We start from the raw sequence: 23,402 nt of genomic DNA on the forward strand, positions 1-23,402 counted from the left end.
GCAGCAGCACGGGTGGCGTGTGTAGCTGAAGGGGGCTGGAGCCTTACTCTTGGAGCTCTGCTTAGGTTTTTCTCAGTCTATCTGTTCTCCAGGTCCTGATGATTCCTGGTACCCTGACAGAGTGCCTTCTCCCATTTGACCTGTCCCTGACAGCCCAGCTGAAATGAGGTATTTTTTTATAATTTTGCTACAATAAAACACCCACATTTGACATTTCTAACATGCTTTACTGAACTTGTGATTATAGAGGTAATTTACAATAAAGCAATTAAATAAACAATAAGTTAAAACACAATACATTTATACATAGTATTTCAAAGGGCTCGAAAGACTATCAGGTTCCAATATGTTAAGACTTTAAAACAACATTAAGATCCAAAGTGTATCCACACCTATACTTATCATTGTAACAAGTTTTGAGACTCCCAACAATGTACATTTTTGGTTACAGTCCCCGTACACGCACAAGACCAGTGAAATGCTCGAGCAGTTGTACGATTGAGAAGAGCACTACATGAGACAGGCACGAACGATGTGCTGGAAGCTGCCTGGCAATAGGGGGTTTACCTCTACATTTGAATTGACACCTCGGACAACAAATGGAAAGTGCTAGCATGCTTTCTGAAGCGCATGTGTGACCCTTAGTGGGAACGAGCCTTCATGTCACTCACTTAACGCTGTAGTTTCACAAATGTTCTAGATTAGTGCTGCTTGAAGGATTACCCCACTTTTCTCTGGCCATTTGCTCCCACATGCATCTTGCGCTACCCTCGAGCCAGTGCAGTGCGCTTGTACATTTGCTCAGTGAACCATCCAGGGAAAGTGACTGAGCTTAACGCTGACTCAGCAAGCACACGTGAAAGAGTGCTAGCTGTAATGCTGCTCGGTTCCCCCGGTCATGTTCACTGTACAGATGCACTGGCACCAGAAAGACACCAGCAGAAGGGAGGAACACAGTGCCTGGGAGCCGGAGGGCTATTTCTGTAGGCAGCAGTACTATTAAAAACATCTTGTGGAACTACAGGGTTCAGCTTTTCTTATTTTGAAACAAGAAACATGTTTTCAAACCAATTTATAGTGCAAATCAAAGAGTCAAAAGCAAAATGATGGACTCTGCCAGAATATACAATAACTTTTTATGATCTATCTCATCCCTCTTTCTCTCTGCCTCAGCCAGTTGGTGCCCAGGGACAGAGTGGACTTTAGGTTTTGATATTGAAGGGTGTACGGCGTAAAGAATGCAGGGCCACCAGGCAGCAACCACGAAGCAACGCTCCGATGTTATAAATGGGATCTGTTCCTCCCCTCTGAGTACTGAAAGCCCACATGATAGTTGGTACAACAGGGGCTGCTACGGCCAGAACATCTCTGAGGAGACTCCTGCTCCAGTATCTCCTCTTTATTCCTGTCTGAGAGAAAGTATTGACATACCCAAAGGCTTCATCATCATGAGGTTCTGTAAAATCAAGTTCTTTCATGAAACGGTTTCCATTAACTCTGTGCTCCACCTTCCTGCATGGAGACTCCATAGGAGACAAAAGGATGGCAGAGGTTGGATCACTTGGAGTTAAGTCCACAATGATACCAGAATCACTGAAGCTTCCAAGAGAATCACCCAATTCCTTCAGTGAAGAAGGTGGGCTTAAAGGACAGGCATCTTGAGCTCTGAAGATGTTTTGAATGAGCTGCTCCACATCTAGGCTATATGGCACCACATCAGTCTGCACAGACTGTTCCACCATCATGTTGCTTCTTTTCTCCTCCTCCTGGGAAGAAGATAGTTTTTCATCCAGAACATTTTCAAGCATCCCTTTATTCACAGCAGAACTGGAGAGAGCTGGATCACTCAACTCAGAGGCTGTGGTGGTCAAACTCTCCTCAGATGAATCGCTCCCGTTAGCTGTGTCCTCATTAAGCAGCAGCCCACTGTCTGCCACCTCCTCCAGAGCCTGGTCCTCTGCGATGAGGCTGTCCGGCACTGTGGCACACAGCGCCAGCGGCTTCCCCTCTGAGTCACACACGTACTCCAGGCACTGCTCATCCCTCGCAGAGCCATTCTGAGCCATCTCCATGCTCTGCAGCAAAGATTCCAGTTTCTTGTTTTGAATGTTTATATCTATGAAGTATTTCTGAATTTTTTTGTCTTTCTCAGCCAAGCTGTTTTTCATGGTTTCAATAACCTGCTTGAGTTGTTTAATTTCGCTTCGTGCTTCCTTTAAGGCCAGCTCCGCCTCCACACGATTACACTCTTCTTCAATCCAGTCTTCCCTCATCCGTCCCAGCTGAGCTTTGAGCTCTTCTATTTCTGTTTCCCTGCAGCAAAATAAAAATGCTGTAACACTTCTGCTAACTGGTCAGTTAAAGAGTCAACATGAGGCTCCACCACACTGGGATCCTTATGCTGCCCAGATGCTCCAAGAAGGAAGCAATTTCCTCCATGCACGATTTGCTGCTGCCTCTGAAAGAGCTGCCAGAGACTGAAGCCAGCTGCCCAGACACCCGGGCTGACTGCTTACGGGAGCCACTGACCCTGCCACACAGCCAGCAGCCTTGTGAGCTGTGCCATGATCCAAGACATCTTGAGGTACAAGTGGTGACCTTTAGGTCAGGTCCAATTGGTACAGCGCTTAACATCCCACCTGCTGCCTCGCCCCGGAGGAAATGAGGAACAGCTACCTGGATGCATCCCCCATGCCTGCCAGCAGCTCGTTTTGTACAGCCAGGGCCAACACTGGCTGCGGAAAGCAGGACGGCTCGAGGCTGCAGACCCCTGGCTCGCTCTGCCCTGCATGGAGCCAGAGGCTGCTGCCTTGACTTGCAAGCGAGTGGGGCGAGGGGGCCCCCGTGTGAGATCCAGCCCTGGCAGAGGCAGAGGATGGGCTGTCCCAAGCTGGACCACTGGGTCCCTGGGGACTCTGCCTGGGGGCTCCACTCAGACAGCCCTTTGTGCCCGCTTGGGTTGGGTGTGCTGCAGAGCCAGCTCTCAGAGCACGGTTTTAGTAAAGCAGATTACATCTGTCGCTGTGTAATGTACATGGTCTCTGCTTAGCATCCGTACAGAGGGCTATTGTGAAAAATTCGGTATTGAAGCAACAAAAATGTAAGTGGCACACTGGCTTGTATAAGAGCTTTTCTTTCATTAGGGGAGAAGGGGGACACTTGTAGGCGTATTTCACCGAGTGAGGTAGAACGGCAGACTAAGGTAATGCATGCTGGCAGGTAGAAACTGTTTTATGTATAAAAGGTCCCAACGCTACATAGGAGTGGTAAAAAATTATCCTCTAAAAGTATTGGGAAAGTTCAAAAGAGGGAAAGGAAACAACGATGTTAATAACTAAACTGCATGGTGTGTATTCCCTGAGAATCCTATGAAACCAGAAATGCCTGAAAACAACACAATCAGACTGATTATATTTCAAATTTCTTAATGAAAACTTTATGTGGGCAAGATATGAGTAAAAACGTTCAGGATTCCCACCCCTGAATGGTCCTGAGTAAATCTTTTTAACTCTCATTTCTAAAGTGAAATTTACCTTTCTTTAAGTTTGCTCTCAGATTCCTTCAGTTTTGTCTTCAAATGCCGTACTGTAACTTCTTTCTGCTGCAGAGGAGTCAAATACTGCTCTGGATTTTGTGGCTTAATGCTATGATTGTCAGCACAAGAATTGTACCTCCCTGATCGCCTGAAAAGAAAAAAACCCACAAACCATCACATAATATCATTCCCACAGTTCTTCAGTCCTGGCAAAAAGAAAAACATCCTATTGACTGATACAAAACTTGAGTCATTTGGGGCTCCTCAGCTTCCACACAAGCGACTCTCTAGCAAATCAGAGTACTTGAGAAACAGCTGATTTGTGGCTCTAGTGCAAAATCTACTATTTATTGTACTTGGTTTCAGTGCCAGTACATGACATGAGACATCAGAATACCTAGCCACGCCCTCCCCAAAATGGATGGTGTGCCCAAGAGCAGGCAACCAAGCCACTGGCAAGGGCACCCAGCTGTAGACACGGCCAGGTGAGGACCAAGTGCAGCTCCACTCATGAGCTATGAAGCTGAGCACGCTGAAACCTGGATTCATCCTATCTAGCTTTACGTGTGTATCTGACATGCTCGGCTGTTGAGTTGCCTGAGGCAGGGAAGCAGCAGCAGTGTGGTGGCAACTTCTCTGCCATACGTGTCACATGCTCTGGCAGGTATCTGTTTTCTTTCCTGTACAGGAAACCACACTCCTTAAGGGAGGTGCCTAAGGCTGGGCAGGGTGAATTTTCACCTGAGTGTATGTTTTCTATACTACCCCACCCAACTGTCTCCAAAGTGAAAGGACCCTTAGACCAAAGAACCAGTAAGTCCCCATGAGAACTGATGGCATGAAAGCACATGAAGGAGCCTGCCTCGGGGTGAAAAACAACTACAAAGGGCTTTGACTGAAAGTAACTGAATTTTGCAGCGCTGAAACAATAAGGGATGAAGCACCCTGTTGACCGTTGGAGCCACCAACATGAGGAGTCACGCCTATGCTGAGGAGCAAGGTGACCCGCTTGGCAACTCGTACAGCTGATCCCACGTTACAGTGCAGAGCAGGTACGTCAGTGCGCTGAACACCGGCATGCTGAAAGAAAGACTTGCCTCATCACTGGGCTGCTGTCACTTCCTTTATATGAGCCTGAGTTGCTGCTGCTGGCTGAAGAAGCCCTGTAACTCTGATGGATGTTAGCAGGACTCAGCTGGTTTTTGCACAGTGTTGACAGAGAGTCCTTTTCACGGGAAGCAGGTGGGCTGGCTCCAGACTTGTAGGATAAGGATCCATTATTCCGACTATAAGGGCCACGACTGGAGGGGAACCAAAATGGTTAAAGCATACTGGATTATCCTCATCACACAACCCCACTACGCAAAGTTGTCTGAACGCTACACCTGGTAGATAATTGTGAGTGGTCAGGAAGAAAGAAAGTCCTGAAGTCACCAGCCACTGCATGTTCTTTCACTGACTGTTGGGCTCTCAGCCTGAATTACATGATCTAGGGAAACCTCAGCCATTTGCACATTTCTCTGTGGATAGAACAGTTCCCAGTGACTCCATCAGATCATCCATGTTCCCTGAACCTCTGACTCCATTAAGTAATGAAAGGACTGCAGCCTGGATTAGCGCCAAGAGAACCACACTTCAGCTTTCCCTGGCCAGGCTTGTGGAGTGATGCCCATCCGCAGAGGTTTGCTGTAAGGCTGCTTTTATGCTCCTCAGCAAGCAGCCCGAGGGATCACAGCATGCACTGAAAACAGATTTTGTTTGAGCCACTGTTCTTTTCTGCCTTCAGCATACTGGGTGCTTTAGCTGTCACTGTCAGCTATTCATTCACTTAGATATAGTTCGAACCCCACTGAGAGCAGACTGAAATAGTATTAAAATAGACAAAGGAAAGCACAGCCTTTTCTTTCTTCCTTCCAATTTCGCCCCATACATATCTACCTTTCTTTTCCCACTCTGTTAAATAATCTGTTAACCATGCGTGCTTGAAAGCAATTGGTATCTGCACTGCCCGAGAGCTGCCAAAGTGCTGGGGTGCTCTGAGAACAGCATCTCGGGGTGCACGCCTCGCTTGCTCCCTTGGTTTGCCTTCCTGCACTACTGCGTGGCTACCTTCATCCTCCCATGGAAGTTCTTCTTCTAAATGGTAAGGAAATGGCAGGTTTCAAAAAAATATACGGAAAAAGGCAATTCCAGCCAGCAAAAGAGAAGGCTTGAACATAAAAATTTAATACCACAGAATTATGAAACAAAAATCTCTTCTTAAAATTGTTTGAATTGGTTTCCTCCCTCCTCTGAAAATGGAACACTTTATAAGGAACAGATGGTTGAGTGGCTGCTGCAAACCTTCATCACGCTGCTGCGGTTCGGGTGATTTTATAATTATTTTACAACGAAGTGAAGGACTGTGGTTTGTGACAACATTGAAATGTTTCATTGTGAGTTAAGTCAAACATTTAAAAAAGAACATATTGCAAAGGGGACATCTCTTTCCACTGTGTACAGCACAGCATCAGCTCTGGTGCGAGGAAGAGCTTGCAGGGACTTTGCATAATGCAGCAATGCATTTGAAGGAGCCTCATTATGGAGGACTTCTGTCTAATTAAGCAGGTCAGTATGGTCTAACTTAAAAGTTATATTTAAATGCACAGTAGTGTATGAAATGGTACATACCCTTACTGAAAGTAAGGTGGCTTAGGGCTTCATATTCTACTTAGTACAGGTTTTTTCCCACAGCCAGTAACTTTACTTGTTAGATTTAATCTAGGGAGAGCTTAAGTAATGTTTATTTTTCTAACAGTCTCACGATACAGATAGGAAACTGCTCATTAAGCATCATTCTGCTGATCCTGTACACTGGAGCACACCGAGACCGTGGAGATGTCTGTGTGACTCCAGCATACGGGTATCCTGCTGCCGGTCCCAGCCTGCCTGCCAGCTCTTCCACAAAGGGCAGGAAACCAGTCCTGGTGATTTCAACCCTTTCCTCCTACTCCAAAAAATGTAACCAGCAGGGATCGCGTGGGCAGCACACAGCATGCACAGCTCCATCCCAGTGCCCCTGTATTTGCAAGCTGTCTGGATTTGTACTTTACACATGACAGGGAGAAATCTTACAAAAATCTTTCATGAAAGTTCCGTTTAGATAGAAATAGTTCTGTTTTATCTGTGTGGAGTTTTAGTTATATAAAGGTTGGGCAAGCGTGTTTAAGAAAAAAGCATCAAAGGCAGTATTTCTACTTCTTCCTACAAAAAATAAGGTCATGATCTGCAAAGGTATATGCTGAGCTGACAGTTTAGTACAGAAAGAAAACAAAGACCAAAAGGTTAAGGTTAACTGGTTAGAAGTACTGCTGTTCACTAACATACCCCCAGTTTCTCCCTCCTCCCCTACAGCTGATGCCTTTTCTGCCTTACCTGATCATATCTCCCATATTTGTTATGAACAAACGCCCCCCAAAAAAATACCAGTCGGCTTATCTGGCATATTGACGATTTTTGTGTTCCAAATACAGAATTTTCTTTCTCCTTCTCATATCACTGTTCTCATCAGTGTAAGTGCTGCCCGAGAGCGTAGCGTTACCCTAACTGTTTTAAAATTCACAATACTGGTATTGTATGTATTAACTATCAGATCTTACACCGTAGTCTATCTTTGCACTAGCAACACTTGCAATATTCAGGAAAAATTGCTTTGCTTACTTGCGAGAAAAAGATGATCTTTTGCTTCCAGCAGCAGACATATGGACTTCAGGCGCTGAAATACTGCCTGTGCTGCTTGAAGAGCTAAAATCGGCTTCACTCCCTGGAAAGGAAAAGGGAAGAGTGAAAACATGATGGAAATTATAACTCAAATACTGTTTTCAAAATAACAATGAATCACAAGCATCCTTCCTTTGTCCATCCTGTATGAATCTCAGAAGTTGCATGAATTTTCAAACATCCCTGAGGACAAGCGCTGGATTTGTTCCAGATTTTCAACATTTCTTCAGAACTGGCACTTCAACAAGAGCAGAAAAAAACATTTGGACACAAAACCCTCACGCTACAGAAGCCATTTTAGGACTCGGCTGGGAACATTTGTTGTGACAAACTGTTTGCTTTCTCACAGCCACCAACAGATGAAAGAGGCCGCTCACGTGGCTCCTTCAGGAGCACAGCGACTAGGAGCACATAGTTGTAACTGGAGATTTCTCTTGCTTTAAACCATACGAAAATTCTACTGGCTGGGAGGAAAGCTGCTTCTATTTCAGTTTCTAAGATGATGTACACATACATGTATATATGTATAAATGTGTATGGGCTAACAGGGTACATGCATACATATAGGTGCCACATATGTAGGTTTTCATGTGGCACAGAAGCATGGTAAGGCAGTTCTAATAGCCTTAAAGTAATCCAATAATCACATGTTGCTCTCAAGCGCTTTTTGGGTGCTAAGCCATCTGTCTGATTACTGACTTTCTACTAATCACAGCTTTTATTTCCCAAGCTCTGGCATATACAAGGAAAACTGCTCTTATTTTGCTAAGGTCAGTAGTAGGGAGATGTACTGAGAAGGTCTTATCACCTGGAAAAAACCCCGACCCTAAAGTTTGGATTTTTATAATTCTATCACTCAAATGGCAAATATCCAAAGCCACATCGAGGTCTCACACTGCAGAGCCACAATACCAGGTGGTGACTATCTGAGGGGGTGGAATTAACTTTCCAACATCCTTTAAGTAGTCAGGGGGAAGCATCATTCATCTGGGAGTTTCTGGGTGCTGTCCCACACATATACAACCCCGGCCAGCAGCTGCAGACTTATCACAAACCATATTTTTGCTATCTTTTCCACAAGGCGAGGGGTGGTGGTGCAGCCACAGCTACCATCGCCACCACCGCAGCAGCAGACAAACCTTTAAGTGCACAACCTCTCTTAAATCCTTCACAGAGCTGATGGTGATGGGCACACCTTGTTCCCCTGAACACCTGGGACTGGGAAAAGGCCTTATCAGAGCCTGTGTTCACACCCTTGTAGAGGATGAGACATCCAGCAACCACCTCTACCATCCGGCAGCTCTTAGCAACCAGCCTCAGGATCAGACATGTTGGGAGTTAACCCAGTACTGACCCAGCCTCACCAGGTCTGAGGCAGCCCCCACTTCTCTGTGCCTCTGGCTCAGCCCGGCTCAGAGGAGTACTCAGCCCAGTTTCGGGGAGCTCAAATGCAAAGTTTAGCTCTTCAAAAGGGTGCCCCAGGGACCCAGCTTTATCACCTCTAAACCACCTCCATACCTAGTACAACACCTCTGACAATCAGACCCAAGTCACCCCCGCTGTAACCAGATCAGAACCGCGTACAAGTTTGCAAGGGGAGGGAGGGAGAGCAGCAAAGCTGCTTTGTTTCACAGAGTATTTATATCATGTCTGCAGATGTAAATGTCAGTGGCCCTCTCCTTGGGGAAACAAAATGACCCTGGGACATGATGTCCAAAGTTGCAACAGAGTTTTCCCGATAAACAAAACATTCCCATCTACAAAACTGAAGTACAGTCCAAATACTGTCTCAGCACCCTCACTATTCCCAAATCTACCTTTCCAAACAAAACACAAACAGGTAAACAGATTTCATACCTCCAGTGTTTGGGCCCCCAAAACATTCCTGCCCTTGCAAGACGCCAGCAGCTTTCCAAAGTGAAGTCCTGGCTGCAGCACAGAGAGCAGGAGCCCTAGCTGAGGCTCATCCCTGGTTAAGCAGACCACATCATAATCAGATCTTGCTATTGAAAGCATTTCAAGGAAGCAAGGCTTAATAATCACCTCTCCCTGACCCGCCTGGCTTGGAGCACAGCGCTGGGAAGGGCTGCCAAGCTAGGCACTGCCGGTCAGAGTCAGCAGAGTCTGAAAACGCAACCACCTCGAAGACTGAGCTTTCTGAAAGACTGAACTGCATCTGAGACCAGGAACTGTGTCTTGCAAAGCACGAATTAACCTTTGTGGCCCCAGTTCTGATAACAGCTACGCACAAGCTTAACACTGAACACTCCTGGAGACTACTTACGTTTAAAATTAGGCATGCGGCTATTTATAGGATCTTCAAGAACATTTTATAAATTAAAGGGGGCAGTGCTAGTAATGGTTCCAAGTGTGTTAGTGATGTTCAAGCCAGCTTTGCATGCAGCAGAGCTCGACAGCAATGTTACTAGGAGACTTTAATAAATATTTTCTCCCATTTGGTAGACATCTCTAAGCAAAATGACATGGCATCTATCCCTAAAATATCAATTGCAACATATTCTCCTGGGTCAGTGTGACTTCCATCTTACAAATGTCTTAACAAAGGGGTGAAACTCCTTGTCTAGCAGCAATGCGGGCAGGAGCCAAACATGGCCTCTCACTTCTCCTAACACCCTTCTCCAGGCTGACAGCTCCCTAAGGATGCCTGTTGACTGTTTTTGTGGCTGTGACAATGTGGCTGCAAAACCTCACACATGTAACCCCTAGAACAGCCAACTGATCCAGCGTTAATCATGAAAGAGCTTGACATTTCTCAAAAACATATTCTTTTGTCCTAACTGGCCATAACACTTGTTTAGCTCTGATCTGATCTGAGACTGTTAAGAGGACTGTCTTACCCACCCTTTCCTGCAAAAGATGCCACATGTGGAGCCGCGGGCTTCATTGCTATCTCATTGCAAATTCACTCATACATATTCTTCCATGGTCCAGCCACTCATGTCACATCACCAACAGCCTGTCAGCAGGTGAGCCAACACACTAATATGCTGTGATGGAAACGCTCATGCCGCATGCACGACATCTGATGCTAGGAAGCCCATCACCCTGGCCTCCCTCCGCCTTACAGCGGGCTCTGAGCAGCAGCACACCCACGCCACGGGAGCAGAGCTGTGCACTGCTCTATGCAACAGGAGGAATGACACAAGGGTGGCCAACAAAGTACTGTAACATTTTCCAGGATTGCTCCTTGCCTGGAACGGGTATCTGAGAATCAGGAGTGAAATCATGCAGTGCCTAGTGCTGTTGCTGCACTTTACTGCTCAAGGGGCGAGGGCACCGAGCTAAGAGCACGCTGTTGACAGCATCAGGCTTTGTGCTGCCTTCTAGTGCCACCGCTGCCCTGCCACCATCGCCACAGTCACCCAGCTCCAGCTGGTGTGGAGGGGAGGAGAAGGGAGCCTGCAGCTCCACGGCTGCACACGGGCACAATCCAGGCAGAGGCAGAGAGGGTGGTGACAGTCTGGCAGATGCGTGGGCTCATCTGCAGCATGGGCTGGGGACCGCAGCTTGGGGAGCTAAGGCTGTCCTGCTGCAGCATGGGAATCAACTGGAAAACCTCCTACTAATTACTCAACGGCAAATTTCCCATCCTGCATATGATGCAATTAGAAATTTCAGGGCAGTGCTGAGGAGAGGGAGAAAGAGCTGCCTGCGCAAGGGCCAGTATGCCTCCAGCTGGCACTGGTGTGTGTTTATCCCACTCACACAGCGCAGCCATCGCGCCTACATTTTGGCTGTAGGAAAGCCCCACCTTTAACTCTGCTCTGCACTGCCTCAGTCATAGTGCAGGGGTAATGTCACAGTACTGTGACCATATCACACACTGCATTCACAGCTTTTACAGGCTGAACAGAGTAGGTATATTGAGCCTACCTGGATAGTATGCAAGCACAGAAATACCACATCGTGTATGTATGTATGTAGAGACAGTGTATACATTTCTTTACACAGAGTCACACAATAACCCCACAGGTACACCTGGAGTATGGCATCCCAGTTTGCTATTTCTAGCCATTACAAGTGGTTGAATACCTTGTTGTATGGTCTTCTGGCCTCGATTTAAAATTTTGCTTGTACTTTAGTATTTAATCTTTTTCCTTCTATAAGAATAAAGCTCAAACATTCTTGTGTGTATTTTCTTGTCCGTTTGCAATCTAAATAGTGAGATTAAAACATGGAAAAAAGGAAAAAGTTCAAGTAATATCTGTGACAGGAACATTGACAGCTGAGCAGCAGAACAGGATTCCCAAAATTCAGGATGCATGAGCTTATTAAAATTTATCCTTTTTGTGTAAGTCTTTCCTATTTGCAACTTCACCAGTTTCACAGCAGCCGAAGTATATAAACCACAGAGCTTACCTATTTTCTGACTGCATCAACATGACCTCTCTCTCCATATATATATATATCAGTCTTGATACTAGGTTTCACCCAGTGAAACAGAGCTGTAAATAAAACAGTGCTGACAGAGATAGCTTGTCCTCAAACTGTAAAGCACTTAAATCTGCTGAGATTCCTTGTTTTCAAAAGCATCCTGTTATAAAGGAAAGAGACCAAACTACGCATACATGTTCACCACTCCTGTGCAGCAACTAGAGGAAAAGTGGCACGCTGTCTCTGTAGATAGCTTTATTTAGAGAACCCAAGGGAAGAGATAGGGCTTGACTGCATAAAAAAATTCCAGCAAAGCCGTTAGAAGCAGCTGGAAAAGTAGAAAGAATTCAGTTGTCATGCCCGCTATTGAAAGGCCCTGTATTTTTAAGAGATTTTCTTTCATTTATCTTGAAACCTTTAACTCACAGCTACATCTCTAGTTCCAGTCTTCAACAGCATATGCAGTATATTTCCAGGAAATACTGATGCTGCTTCTTTTTTATTTAATATGGGGTTATTCCTGCAAGACTGGTTTTGTACACCACAAACAATCTAGGAAAAAACCCCACACTGCTCACATGTGCTGACAAACATAAGAAAAAGAAGCTGTGAAGAAGTGGTGAAGTCCTGCCTTAGCATTTCAGGCTTTGCTTCAGATAACACCCTTAAAGATGACCCATTTCAAGGGCAAAGTCTCCTAGAGGATAATGTACTCGATTCACAGCATCAAGCCCATAGCTGACTGGGTTTTCATTCCAGTCCCTGGCTTTTTGACTTCTTACTTACTTGCTTTACTATTACTGTACATGGGATTCTTATCTTGGAGTTGCTGTTCTATTTCACACCTAACAGTAACTGCGTAAAGGCAGATACAATCCTGGGAGCAAGGAACAGAACTCTCCTCCATGTGGACTGCTCTGGTCATTGGCTGACACAGACTGTTCCCATATGTTCTGCCTCTGCCTATGTTGCATGCTTTCCACTTACCATGAGGTCAAGAATCAGCGGAGGAAGCTGAGGATGCCCAGTGGTACAGCAACTCTTATGAGAGGTGTGGATTTGAACTCATTTGGTCCAGGGAGGGCACTGAACTCTGATCTCTTCCTCAAGCTCCAGCTGCTCATCTCTGACCCACAACAGGCGGGTAGCACTAGCGCTGGCTGTATTTCAAAGGACTGAAGTGTGCTGGCTGCCTGCACTCAGAGTGACGGTCTAGCTCCGGTACAGAGGGTCAATGTGAATCCAAGGCATGCACAGGGACATGCTCAGGACTACAAGTAAGTGACGGAAGTCTGGGAGATGGGCACTCCTCTTTGGCATCCCCTGTGGACTGGTGGAGGTATGCTCCTGCCTGGCATGCTCTCTGCTGTGAATGAATCTTGGATTTTAGCACATAACCATCCCCTCTGATTTTATACGCAGTTTAGTCATCAAGCTCAGATTTCTGAGTTGTGCTCCCACAACAGTGGTGAGAAGCTGGGCACAGCAATGCCTGGCATGGTCAATCCTAAGGGTAACAACAGGCATCCCTCCCCTATCCCCTTGCGCTGGCCAATGAAGCCATCACTCCCCAGCTCTTCAGTGGGCATCCACCTGATTGTTTGCCAGTGCTCCCTCATCACACAGATCTGTTAATCACATTCCAGCTGACTGCATGGTCCAGGAACAGCTGGGCAGCTGGCAAAAATGCAGTCGGGGGGAAGTAGAGCAAAACCTTCAGTGTGACTCTCCATAAATTGTTCAAAGCTGCTGGGTGAGGAGACTTCCAGCTCAAATACAGACTTTGGGGAAGAACTGCAACACAGATCCTGCTTCCTAGCATTTGGATCTAAACTGGATTTCACAAATGATCCTCTCAATTCACACTGCTGGTTGTGTGAGCTAAACTAATAATCTTGATTTTTTTCTCATCTTGCTTGCTTACTCTTCTTACTTTAGAAGAAGGGTTGTTATCAAATAATTAAAATTTATCTCATTAAGCAGTTTTCTGATGTCATCAAATACTATAGTTTTGGTACTGATCTGTACTACATTAATGTAAATTATAAGAGCTGCAGATCTCAAAATGAATACGGAATGCGACTTGTGTATGCTGTGAAACCACAATCAATCAAGCTCTTCTCTAAAAACACAGCCACTACAAACTAATTACTGATACTGGCTGAGAGCCATCATGTATATTCTGCATATCACTATGATCTGGGCTTGTGTTTTTCTTAATTGTTTTTAATTCATGGATTTGCACAGCAGCCACAAGCAGATGTTGGAACAGGCAAAGAGCATTACGAGTTGGCATATTTTTCTGCTTTATGAATCTTAAGGAGATTCTTCATACAGAAATCAACCTGACCTAATTATTTTTTCTGCTTCTATACACAGTTCGAGCTGTTCTAACACCACCTTAAAAATGGCTCCCATAAATTTTGTCTTCTCAGCCTGAAATGACCTTTGCCAGGGGGAACATATGTTCATGGAGCAGAAGGGAAGTCTGGGGAGCTTATCTTCCTGTTCAAACAAAAAGGTTCTTTGGATCAGAGATGGAAGGATGCTGCTTTGCTGCAGCAGGCTCAACAAAAACATTAAGACTGGAGGTTCAGAAAATACTCTGAGAATTGTATAACATGATACTCATCTTGCATTTGACAGTTTTATAGAATTTATGTGTAAATCCACCTATGGGCAAGTATATTTTATAAGCAAGCATGTAGTGCCACCTCAGGAGATCTTTTTAATGTACCTGGCAGTGCTATTTGGCCTGTTTGAAGGGAAATGGATAGGCTGGTCAGAAGTATTTTTAGGAGCTGGAAATTGTCATCTTTGGCAGGGATGACTTAGCAGTACACAGAAAGGGAGCAAACTCCATCACAGACTGGGAAAACATCCCAGCCCTCCCGTCACGTCAGTGGCAGGAGTTTAACAAAGGGCTTTCAGAGGCCTCTTCAACAACACGTCTCCTAAGTCTGTTCCCATGCGCAAGGAGGAGGGAGGCTGGCCAGGGCACAGCAATTAACTGCGTTCACAGCATATATGCAAATGCATGAAATCATATGCTAAACCTGATTCAGCTGAAAGCTTTTGCACAGTCACCCTTAATATAAGATATACAGTTTTCATTATAATGTGCATAAAACATTTTAGATCAGTTTGAATGTTTTGAACAGGCAAGAGAAAAACACTGGAAGAAGAAACATATCTGGGAGTAGCTAAACCTCCCTGTATTCCCAGGATGAAAAGCAAAATTTGCTATAAGCTGATCAAATATTTACTGTAACGCACACGTTGGGATGACTACAGAAAACTAATAGAGTTTAAGTGTCATCTATTGAAAAGAACAGCAAAACCCTACCCAGTATATCAATTGATTGCCTAAACTATATTTTTTACAGCACTAAAGCCAAGGTAGGTCTGAAAGCAAGGCATTTCAAGCTATGACTGCTGTCATTTGCTGCTTTATTTCCCCAACAACGTTCTTACCATTAAGAAGGACAAATGACAGACAAGAAGCCTGTGATTTTTCAGCTTATTAATCCTTGTGGGTTTGTGGTCCCACTGAATTCTGCCAACTCTAGCAAACAGTCACAGCCTGCACAGATTTCGAAAGCCAAGAGCTTCCTATTACAGAATTTCAGAAGGGAGGAACAGAGACCTGTAATGAAGTGCCTCAGAGTGGAAGCAAGACAAGCCTGGTAATACTAATAAAATATGAAACAAACCTGACAGAATATTCATCTCCTTAAAATACATTTTATGTTATGGTATATAGAAGATACGCTGTTACAAAGTAGGTTTACTATTTTGTTACGTCACATTAAAGGTGATACATTGCAAGCTCCCTGGGGAAGCGATGTCCACCCTTGTAGCGGCTGGATTTATGAAGGGATGCCAGGTCCCCAGCTCCCAGAGGGTGATTTTGGAAGCGGAACTCTCCCTTTCTGTCACCTCACTTGGACAGTACCTCCCACCAACCCCAACAGCAAAGCTTCTCAGCTGGGTGAAGTTCTTGTTTCTGGGCATGCCTAGAAGCAGGTCAGCTTTAAAAGCCCTGAACAATTTGGTGCCTGGCTCCTCTCCTCTGAAGACTGGGGTGGGTGTTTCACACCACTAAATACATCAGAGTCCACACAAAAGCAGCCCAAGGACAGCTCTCTTCTGCTGTCTGCTTGGAAGGATCCACCTGGTATTCACAAGGCCAGATTTAGGTTTGAACTGGGAGGAGGCTGCAGAACACCTCCCCGTCACATCACCAGGAACAGGCACCACGTCCAGCAGTAAGAACTGGATGAAGAGATGGGATTCCTGTCCTCTCAGCTTATCATGGCCCTTTCCAGGTCTCTGTAAATCCAACCAATTTGAGATGCCTGTCTTCATTACTCCCTGCTACAGGGGTGAAATCCAAACAGGCCTGAATTTCCCACGGCTCCCACCTCCATCAGGAGCCTACCCAACCCCTGCACCTGACACACCTGAGAAAACTAAGCTCTACAATCTAAAGTTTTGGGCAAAGTTGGGCAACCTCTATCTAGTTGCTCTTCTAGCAACTGGGTTTTTTTTTATGATTTTTAATTGTGGTTTCTTCATTGGAACAGAGACTAGACATGCATTTGCCCTTTCTCCGAGGCTCTTCGTGAGCTCAGAATTGTAACTTCGAGTGAGAACCAAAACAGAGCAAAGGCATCTAAACCACAGCTTCATCAGGACACCTAGGTGTCTAGGTATGTAAAAGCAAGTAAAATACCACTGCTTAAACAGGCCAAGCATTGAAAATGTCACCACTATCTGCAAAGACCCGCTTAGTTATTTATGCTTGAGTTTCTACTGCCGAGCCCAGTAACAACCAACTTACCTTTATACCACAGTGAAGTCAAGTAAGTGAGATTATCAGGACTAAAACAGAGACATTCCCTTAGCTTCCCATGCCTATGTATAAATACAGATTTATAAATACAAGGAATATATAGACATATCCACTCAATACTGCTCAAAAAGTTATTTAAAGTAATCACTCTGAGGGAAATAAAAAATTTTAGGTAGTGATTTGGTTACCAAAAAACAAAGTTCAGAGAACACTGAAACTATTTACTATTTGAAGTCAAACATGGCCAGAAAATGGAAAACCATAATTTTCTACTTTCTGTTTGAAAATATACTTTAAATTTGAAAACTGGAAAATTTCTCTCTTCTTTTAAAAAGGGGCAAAACCAACAAAAAATCTCCCCAAACATTCTAAGTATTTTAGATTGAATATTGTCTTTGTTTGGTTTGAAACAAAGGTTTCCTTTAACGTTTTGATTTGGCAGCAAACCCCCAAATCAGTTATTCGCATAGCTCCACTTTGAACCTAGTAAGATGCCAGACAAAAAAGAAATAGGGGATGTAAAGGAAAATAGAAAAGGAAGTAATCTATCAATTCTTGAGTAAACATTGCTCAGAAAACAGTTTAAAACCCAGGATTCTCATTCAAAAGGCATTAACAACTTGGAGGAATTCCAAAAAAGGTCAATAATAATAACAGGATTACAGGACACTGTTTATGAAGGGAGATTAAGGGAATGCAATTTGTGTATTCTAAGATAAAAATGAATACTGGAAACACTATTTATCATGGGGAGAAGGAATACAGCTGGAGAACTGTATAGGAACCCACGTAACAGCAACACAGGATTCTGGCTGCAATGCATGTTATTTCACAAAATGACTTGAAGTAAAAACTGATGGTTAGTGGGAGTTGTGCATAGTAAAATGTAGCTGGAGTAGGTTCAGAATACTTTAACTGGGGAATCAGAAAGCTATTTTAGACATTGGCATAAATAATACAGTTTGTAATTTAAAAGCAGAGCACACACACAAAAAAAATCTCCTAAGGGAAGATTCATAATGGCCTCCTTCGTATGCACAGTATTTCTTTCTGTGGAGGTGAACTGGGCTGAAAACCACAGAAAACAGGCAGAAGGAGCATAAAATTCACTGCATTAAATAAACAAATTGTAAAGCACCTTCTAGTTTGACCTCACACACATTTTAAAACAAATACTTAAGAGAGTGCAGTGTGTATAGCATCGGTTTCTCTTTTTTTGGCTCATATTCCACTCTGGATTAGCAGAGGAGAGAAAAAAACCCAGCTTGAATATACAAAAAGAATTTTTTTTGACTAAAGATCACATCTGTCGCCATCTTCCATACCTGCCCCCACTCTGAGCTCTAAACCCCAGTGCCCTTCTTACGCCAGGCATTCAGCTGTCTTTCCCAGATGCAGGAGCACGTCTCCGTAATCCCCGGGAGAACTGCATATGTATCAAAATGTATTTGGAGCTGAAAGATGAATTGGCTGGCACAGGTCTCACCCTGTCCAGCAGCCCGGGCGCTCTCTGCAAAATTCCTATGTCCGCATGGCCTACTCACTTCAGTTTGCGGTCAGAGAGCAGTGGTGCTCTCACAGACCAAGCGCAACCCTCGGCTCGAGGTTGCAGGCACCCTCAGGTCAGAGGCTCCTTTAACGGTGGCTGTCACGCTCTCTGTACATCTGGAGCAGTACTGGAACAATTAACGGGCCAGAGAGAGAGAAAGGAAGGAGTTATGGTGTGCCTGCTGGGAACTCAGCTTTAAACCCTCAATAAAACAGTTACTAAATTAAACAAAGTGGAACAGGTTCCCTGGGAGCAGGCTCCCTGCGTCCCCCCAGCATGCCCAGCAGCCCTGTATTAGGACACTCTTCTCCTTCGTGCTCAAGTGCACCCTCCAAAATAATTGCAAACAGACCTAAATATAAGTTTATTTTCCCTTTGCTGAAATAAGTAAGAGAGATCGCTTTTATTCATGGTGGGGTTTGGATTTTTTTTTTTGTATAGCAAGGAAGGAGATAAGTACCTGACTGCAGAAGATTTGTGCCCAAGACCCTGAATTGCAGGTGGCCTGTGCCACCAGCCCACAGCAGGACAGGTCACTGTCTAGACAGGTAGGACTTAGGCTTTCACCTTTCACTTGCCAATTCCTCCTTCGTAACTTGCTGGCTTCTTTTTTGGATCCTCCATTTCTGGTGTGACATCTGGGCCCTTGTGGCAGCCTGAGAGTCTTCTGAACAAAAAGAGACAGAAGTCTTGAGAGGCCACAGCCCAACCACTACCTGCCTATGTTTCTACTAAGCAACATCTAAAATAATTTTTTAGAAGGGGATGGATTACAAAATTTGTGACACAAAATCAAAAGACTGGTTTTCTAGGCCGCTTTAATTTAACAGGAACTTTTAGGTTTGGGTTCAATAATGTGAAACACTTTAAAGCTGAAACACTCTTTGGAGCTGCTACTTTGCTTGTTCTTGTTTCAAAGAAACACTTGCCTATTTAAACATGTTTTGCACACCAATTCAAGCACATATTTTTAAATTCAAAGTTTAGATCTAAAATATATATAAATCCAAAGTAAAAAAATAAATAGTCCTATGCTAGTAATTTTTACTTAACCTTTTAAACATCTTTTGCTCAAAATATTTATATTCTGGTTATATTCCAGTATTATCTCTTGGAAGTTATAGAGCACTTTTTTTTTTTCACTTCCGTGTGATTTAGTTAGCTTATGTCCTAAAAAGACTTAATTCCTGTGAATTCACAGTGCAAAAAAGAGACACAGAATCTCCCTCTGCTATGCTAGGCACCTTGGGCAGCGGTCCTCAGAAACAGGACAGACAGAGCGTGCCTAAGGTTATCAGGGATGAACAGAAGAGGAGAAGGCATCTAATTAGACCTACTTGAAGATCCACACATGATCTTCAAACACAAACTTTCTTCTGCAACTGAATGTCTAAGACTGCCTTTACTTTCTGTCAAAAAAAACCCCATCTGAAAATAAGAGAGAAATAAGAGACAGAGACTGGACTTGGCTTCAATATGGGCTAACAGCAGAATTATCAGAGACCTTATGAGGAACACAGGAGATGGGATGGGATTCACCTGACTAAATATGGATGTCTCCAATGCAGACACCCATGTCCGAGCCAATCTCAGCCCCATTTTGAGTCAATGGAAGTTAGTCAGCATAAACAGCATGTTCGAGGTACTGTTTATCTTATCTTAAAGTCAGAAAGATGGCACACTAGATTAGAGTAACCGATTTTATTTGTTATATCTCCTTTAAAACAAAACAGGACCTCAGTGCACTTGTGCAGGTGGAGACAATTACAACTACTATACTGGTATGGAATTGAGGTCAGATAAATCACAGGCCATCTCTGCTCTATCCAGCTTGGCTCAAGACCATGAATTCACACCTCACTCACCTCTGAAACAGCTCCTGTAATCCCCAGAAGGGAAATGGCAGGTTCACCTGCTAAAGCTGTTCCACCTCCTGTGAGCAATGGGACCAGTCACCAGACCAGAGGAATAGAGCCAGTCCCCATCTGCAGTCCACAGCTCCTGAAGGTTGTCCAAGGAGACCTGTAGGTTCAAGTGTCATCTCTTCTGAATCACAAAACCCAAGGGATTTATGCCAGACAGAAGAGCTCCAATGTGATCTACTGGCTGCATTGGGTCCATTGACCCAACCGGGAGGGACCATGCTAAAACTGCTACAGGGACGCAGACATTCTGAAGCATGTGGGGAGAGCTGGGCTCTGCAAATAATGGACCCCCCAATAGCAACCTCCACCCCACCACCATCCACCAGATCTCACAGCACTGACTGCTACAACAGACCAAACCTTTGCAGAGAGATGCCCATGCCCAATTCTAGGATGCAAGCTTTGAGGATAGCATGGGCTTGAACCCAGACATAGCATCCTTGCTCCTGGAAGGTGAGACGTGCATGTTCATCTCCCTGTGAAGCACACCCCGGTCCTCCAGTACCCATGGTGATAGAATCCTTAATAACTCCCTGTGCTGGCAGGTCAAGTAAACAATTCTACACAGCTCCATAGCAACAGACTTGAAATTGAAGTGGATCCCACCAGTAAAATATGCAGGAGTTCTCAGCGCATACAGAATTATTATCCGGAAACATTTTTATTTTGAAAACTCAGCAGCGGTTATTTTGTATGGGCTCAGAAGGAAAGGTGAAGAGAAGGAAGAAAAGTGGAAGTAAATGAGAAAAATGAATACAGTTGAAAACTGCCACAACTGTATTTGTTAGACTCTGTGTTAGGAAAGACCTTAGAAACTTTATTGTCCCAAATAAAATTATGAAGTGCACATATAAGAAAGGAAAAAGAGTGAGATTAAAACCATACAGGAAATAAATGTTGTATACCATTGGATGTGAATGTCTGGATGGTTATGTTGGCTGCTCTCGGGTGTGGGACAGATATGAAGCATTTGAAGCATGTGCTTACATCTGAGAAAGATGGCACATGCTCAAGTGCTTCCTCCCTTTTTATTGTCAGGGTGATGTTTTAAAAACCAGATGGAAAGCCTTCCAGAAGCACAAGTAATAGACCACTGTGTATCTGCTTTCTGCCAAATATCGAGCTGCTCTAAAAATCTAATGCTTACGTTAAAGCCATCCTCAGCTGCTTTAAGCTACTCAGGGAACCAGGGCTTTTGCTTTTCCTCTTTTTACCGGCAAGTTCCTCTGCACCCGTCAGAGGAGTTATGCTCTACAGTTATCAATAAACATGCCAACATCAGGAGATTACTTATTATTAATTCAAATACTTCAAGGAAGTAAAAAAAACCAACAAATATATGGAGAACTTACGGTCATAGGCAAGATCCTCCATCGTTTGCTATCAACTTACTTCCTTGGCCCACCTTCAGAACATTTATTTTGTTCTATGACCAATTATTTAAAGTACACTGAACCAGGTGCAGCTAATTTCTTAATTTCATATCCATATGCAAATGGCACCGGTCACATATTTAATCATCTGAATATTCCCAGGAATGGAAGCATGAATTTTTCAGTCTCACTGCACCAGTAAGGTTATGAGTAATTGCAGGATGGGAACATGGTGTACTCTGATTAAAACCTGTATTTGTAACCGGGTTATATGCTTTTTGACATACCCTTGTTCTCTCCAAAAAGGTGCAGTTTTGGAATGTGGGTTATAATGTACTGCTAAGTAAGTCATAGCAAAAAGAGAGACACATTACAGAAGCCACCAGTCTTCTCAGTGCTCTCACCTTTGTGTGATTCTGCCTTTAAAATCAAGCCACCAATTTGTTTCAGTAATGAGGTTTTCCATTGTCTGTTTTTTAAACAACCAAACAGTGTGACTTTGTGTTAGAATACATAGTACACCACCAGCATTTAAAAAAGTGTTTCAACATAAGAGGTAGAAGTACCAACTAGTAGTTATAAAGAACAATGAATCTCTTTGCATGCCATAGGGCCTATTCAAGTTAACATGTTGGGTTTTGTATTCTGTACCATTGTTCCTGAACAACGGGGACAACAGTTCTATTATCTTCTCCCACTGCTTACAGAAATTCAGTACAGAGAATGAACAGAAGCCCTGCAAATACAAGATACAATATTCTTGGATAAATGCACCAGTAAAACATGTCTTTTCTAATATTTTATCAGCCTTCTCAAGATAAAACCAAGTCCTATCATTGCATTCTTCTGCAATCAGAAAAGTGAAGCTCTTGAGAGTGAAGGGTATTTCCTGAATTACCTCTAAGACAATTCTCTCACAGAACTTACCAACTCATCTCTTTTTCAGGTGAAGCACATACATACATATATATATCAGAGTCAGCCAGTATTATTTCTACACAGTCATACTGAAGAGAGGGAGCAAGCTGACAAAAGAGCTGTAAAATCATACAGCCAGATGTCAGTAATATAATCTAAGTCTTTTTGTTGTTGTTTCGTTTTTAAAATAACCAAAGTGACTGCCTTTAGAATACAGACACATATGAAAGGAAAGCAGCAATATGGATAAACTTATCTGCTAATTTTACAGTAATGGATTAACCAGCCACTACTCTCTACTTGCACAGGGTGCCCCCAAGAATAAGTTCCTGGGCATTTGGGAATGTAATCTTCACACACAGGACAATAAATAATAATAATAATAAAAAAAATAGATCAGTAGGAAGAACATTATGTTTTAACAGCTAGACATTTTTAAGAGCTAAACATAGTTTGCAGCCAACACTTGCATTTCCTCTCTGATTTGTTTATCTTATTTAGCTCTAACCAGAATATTCCCAATTACCCAGGATCGTTTCCCTTACCTCCTTTTTGCTCACCATCAGCAGCTCCAATGCTGATTAAAAAAGGACCTGCACCTACTGAGCAGTCACAACCAATTTAAGGCCCACACAGTCTGCCCTGCCTATCTCTCCTAAAACTCCTAAGAGTTCTAAAGGCTTCAAAGATTAATCTGTGCAGATTGGACATCCTACCCCAAGGCTCATTCACCCATGACTTGATGGATTCACTGTCAAGAAAAATAGAAAGAAGTAGAAAAAAATCATACTGGCAACACATGCTGGGTACAATGTTACTTACTAAGACTCAAAGTTAAATGACATTTTTAATTGAATAGCAATTGTTAAAAGTTACTTTTTTAATAACTTAATTTCTATGAACTCATTATAAATGGCAGTACATGAACATGAAAGATAGGGCAGGAATCACAGAACTGCCAGGGGTGGAAGGGATTTCTTGGGACCACATAGTACAGCTTCCTGAAGCAGGCTGCCCAGGACCATGTCCAGATGAGTTCTGAATCTCCATGGATGGAGATTCTCCAGCTTCTCCAGGCAACCTGTGCCAGTGT

General features: G+C 43.8%; 1 protein-coding gene across 4 annotated transcripts in view; it reads right to left on the bottom strand.

The window, feature by feature from the left end:
* Positions 1-206: 206 nt before the first annotated feature.
* The window catches only part of SYBU (syntabulin), a 41,653-nt gene continuing 18,457 nt past the window's right edge, over positions 207-23,402 (bottom strand). For 2 of the 4 annotated variants that reach the window (XM_040586269.1, XM_040586270.1), the window contains 4 exons: positions 7,235-7,337; positions 4,633-4,836; positions 3,534-3,683; positions 207-2,313 (listed from right to left, as the gene is read on the bottom strand). In XM_040586269.1, coding sequence (XP_040442203.1) covers positions 1,203-2,313; positions 3,534-3,683; positions 4,633-4,836; positions 7,235-7,337 — 1,568 coding nt within the window. In that variant the 3' untranslated portion in view covers positions 207-1,202. Of the gene's footprint in view, positions 2,314-3,533; positions 3,684-4,632; positions 4,837-7,234; positions 7,338-9,151; positions 9,664-23,402 lie in introns of those variants that run through there. The other 2 variants (XM_040586272.1, XM_040586271.1) reach the window with 2 other exon arrangements.

Source organism: Falco naumanni, chromosome 3 (assembly GCF_017639655.2).
Source record: "Falco naumanni isolate bFalNau1 chromosome 3, bFalNau1.pat, whole genome shotgun sequence".
NCBI classification, from domain to species: domain Eukaryota; kingdom Metazoa; phylum Chordata; class Aves; order Falconiformes; family Falconidae; genus Falco; species Falco naumanni.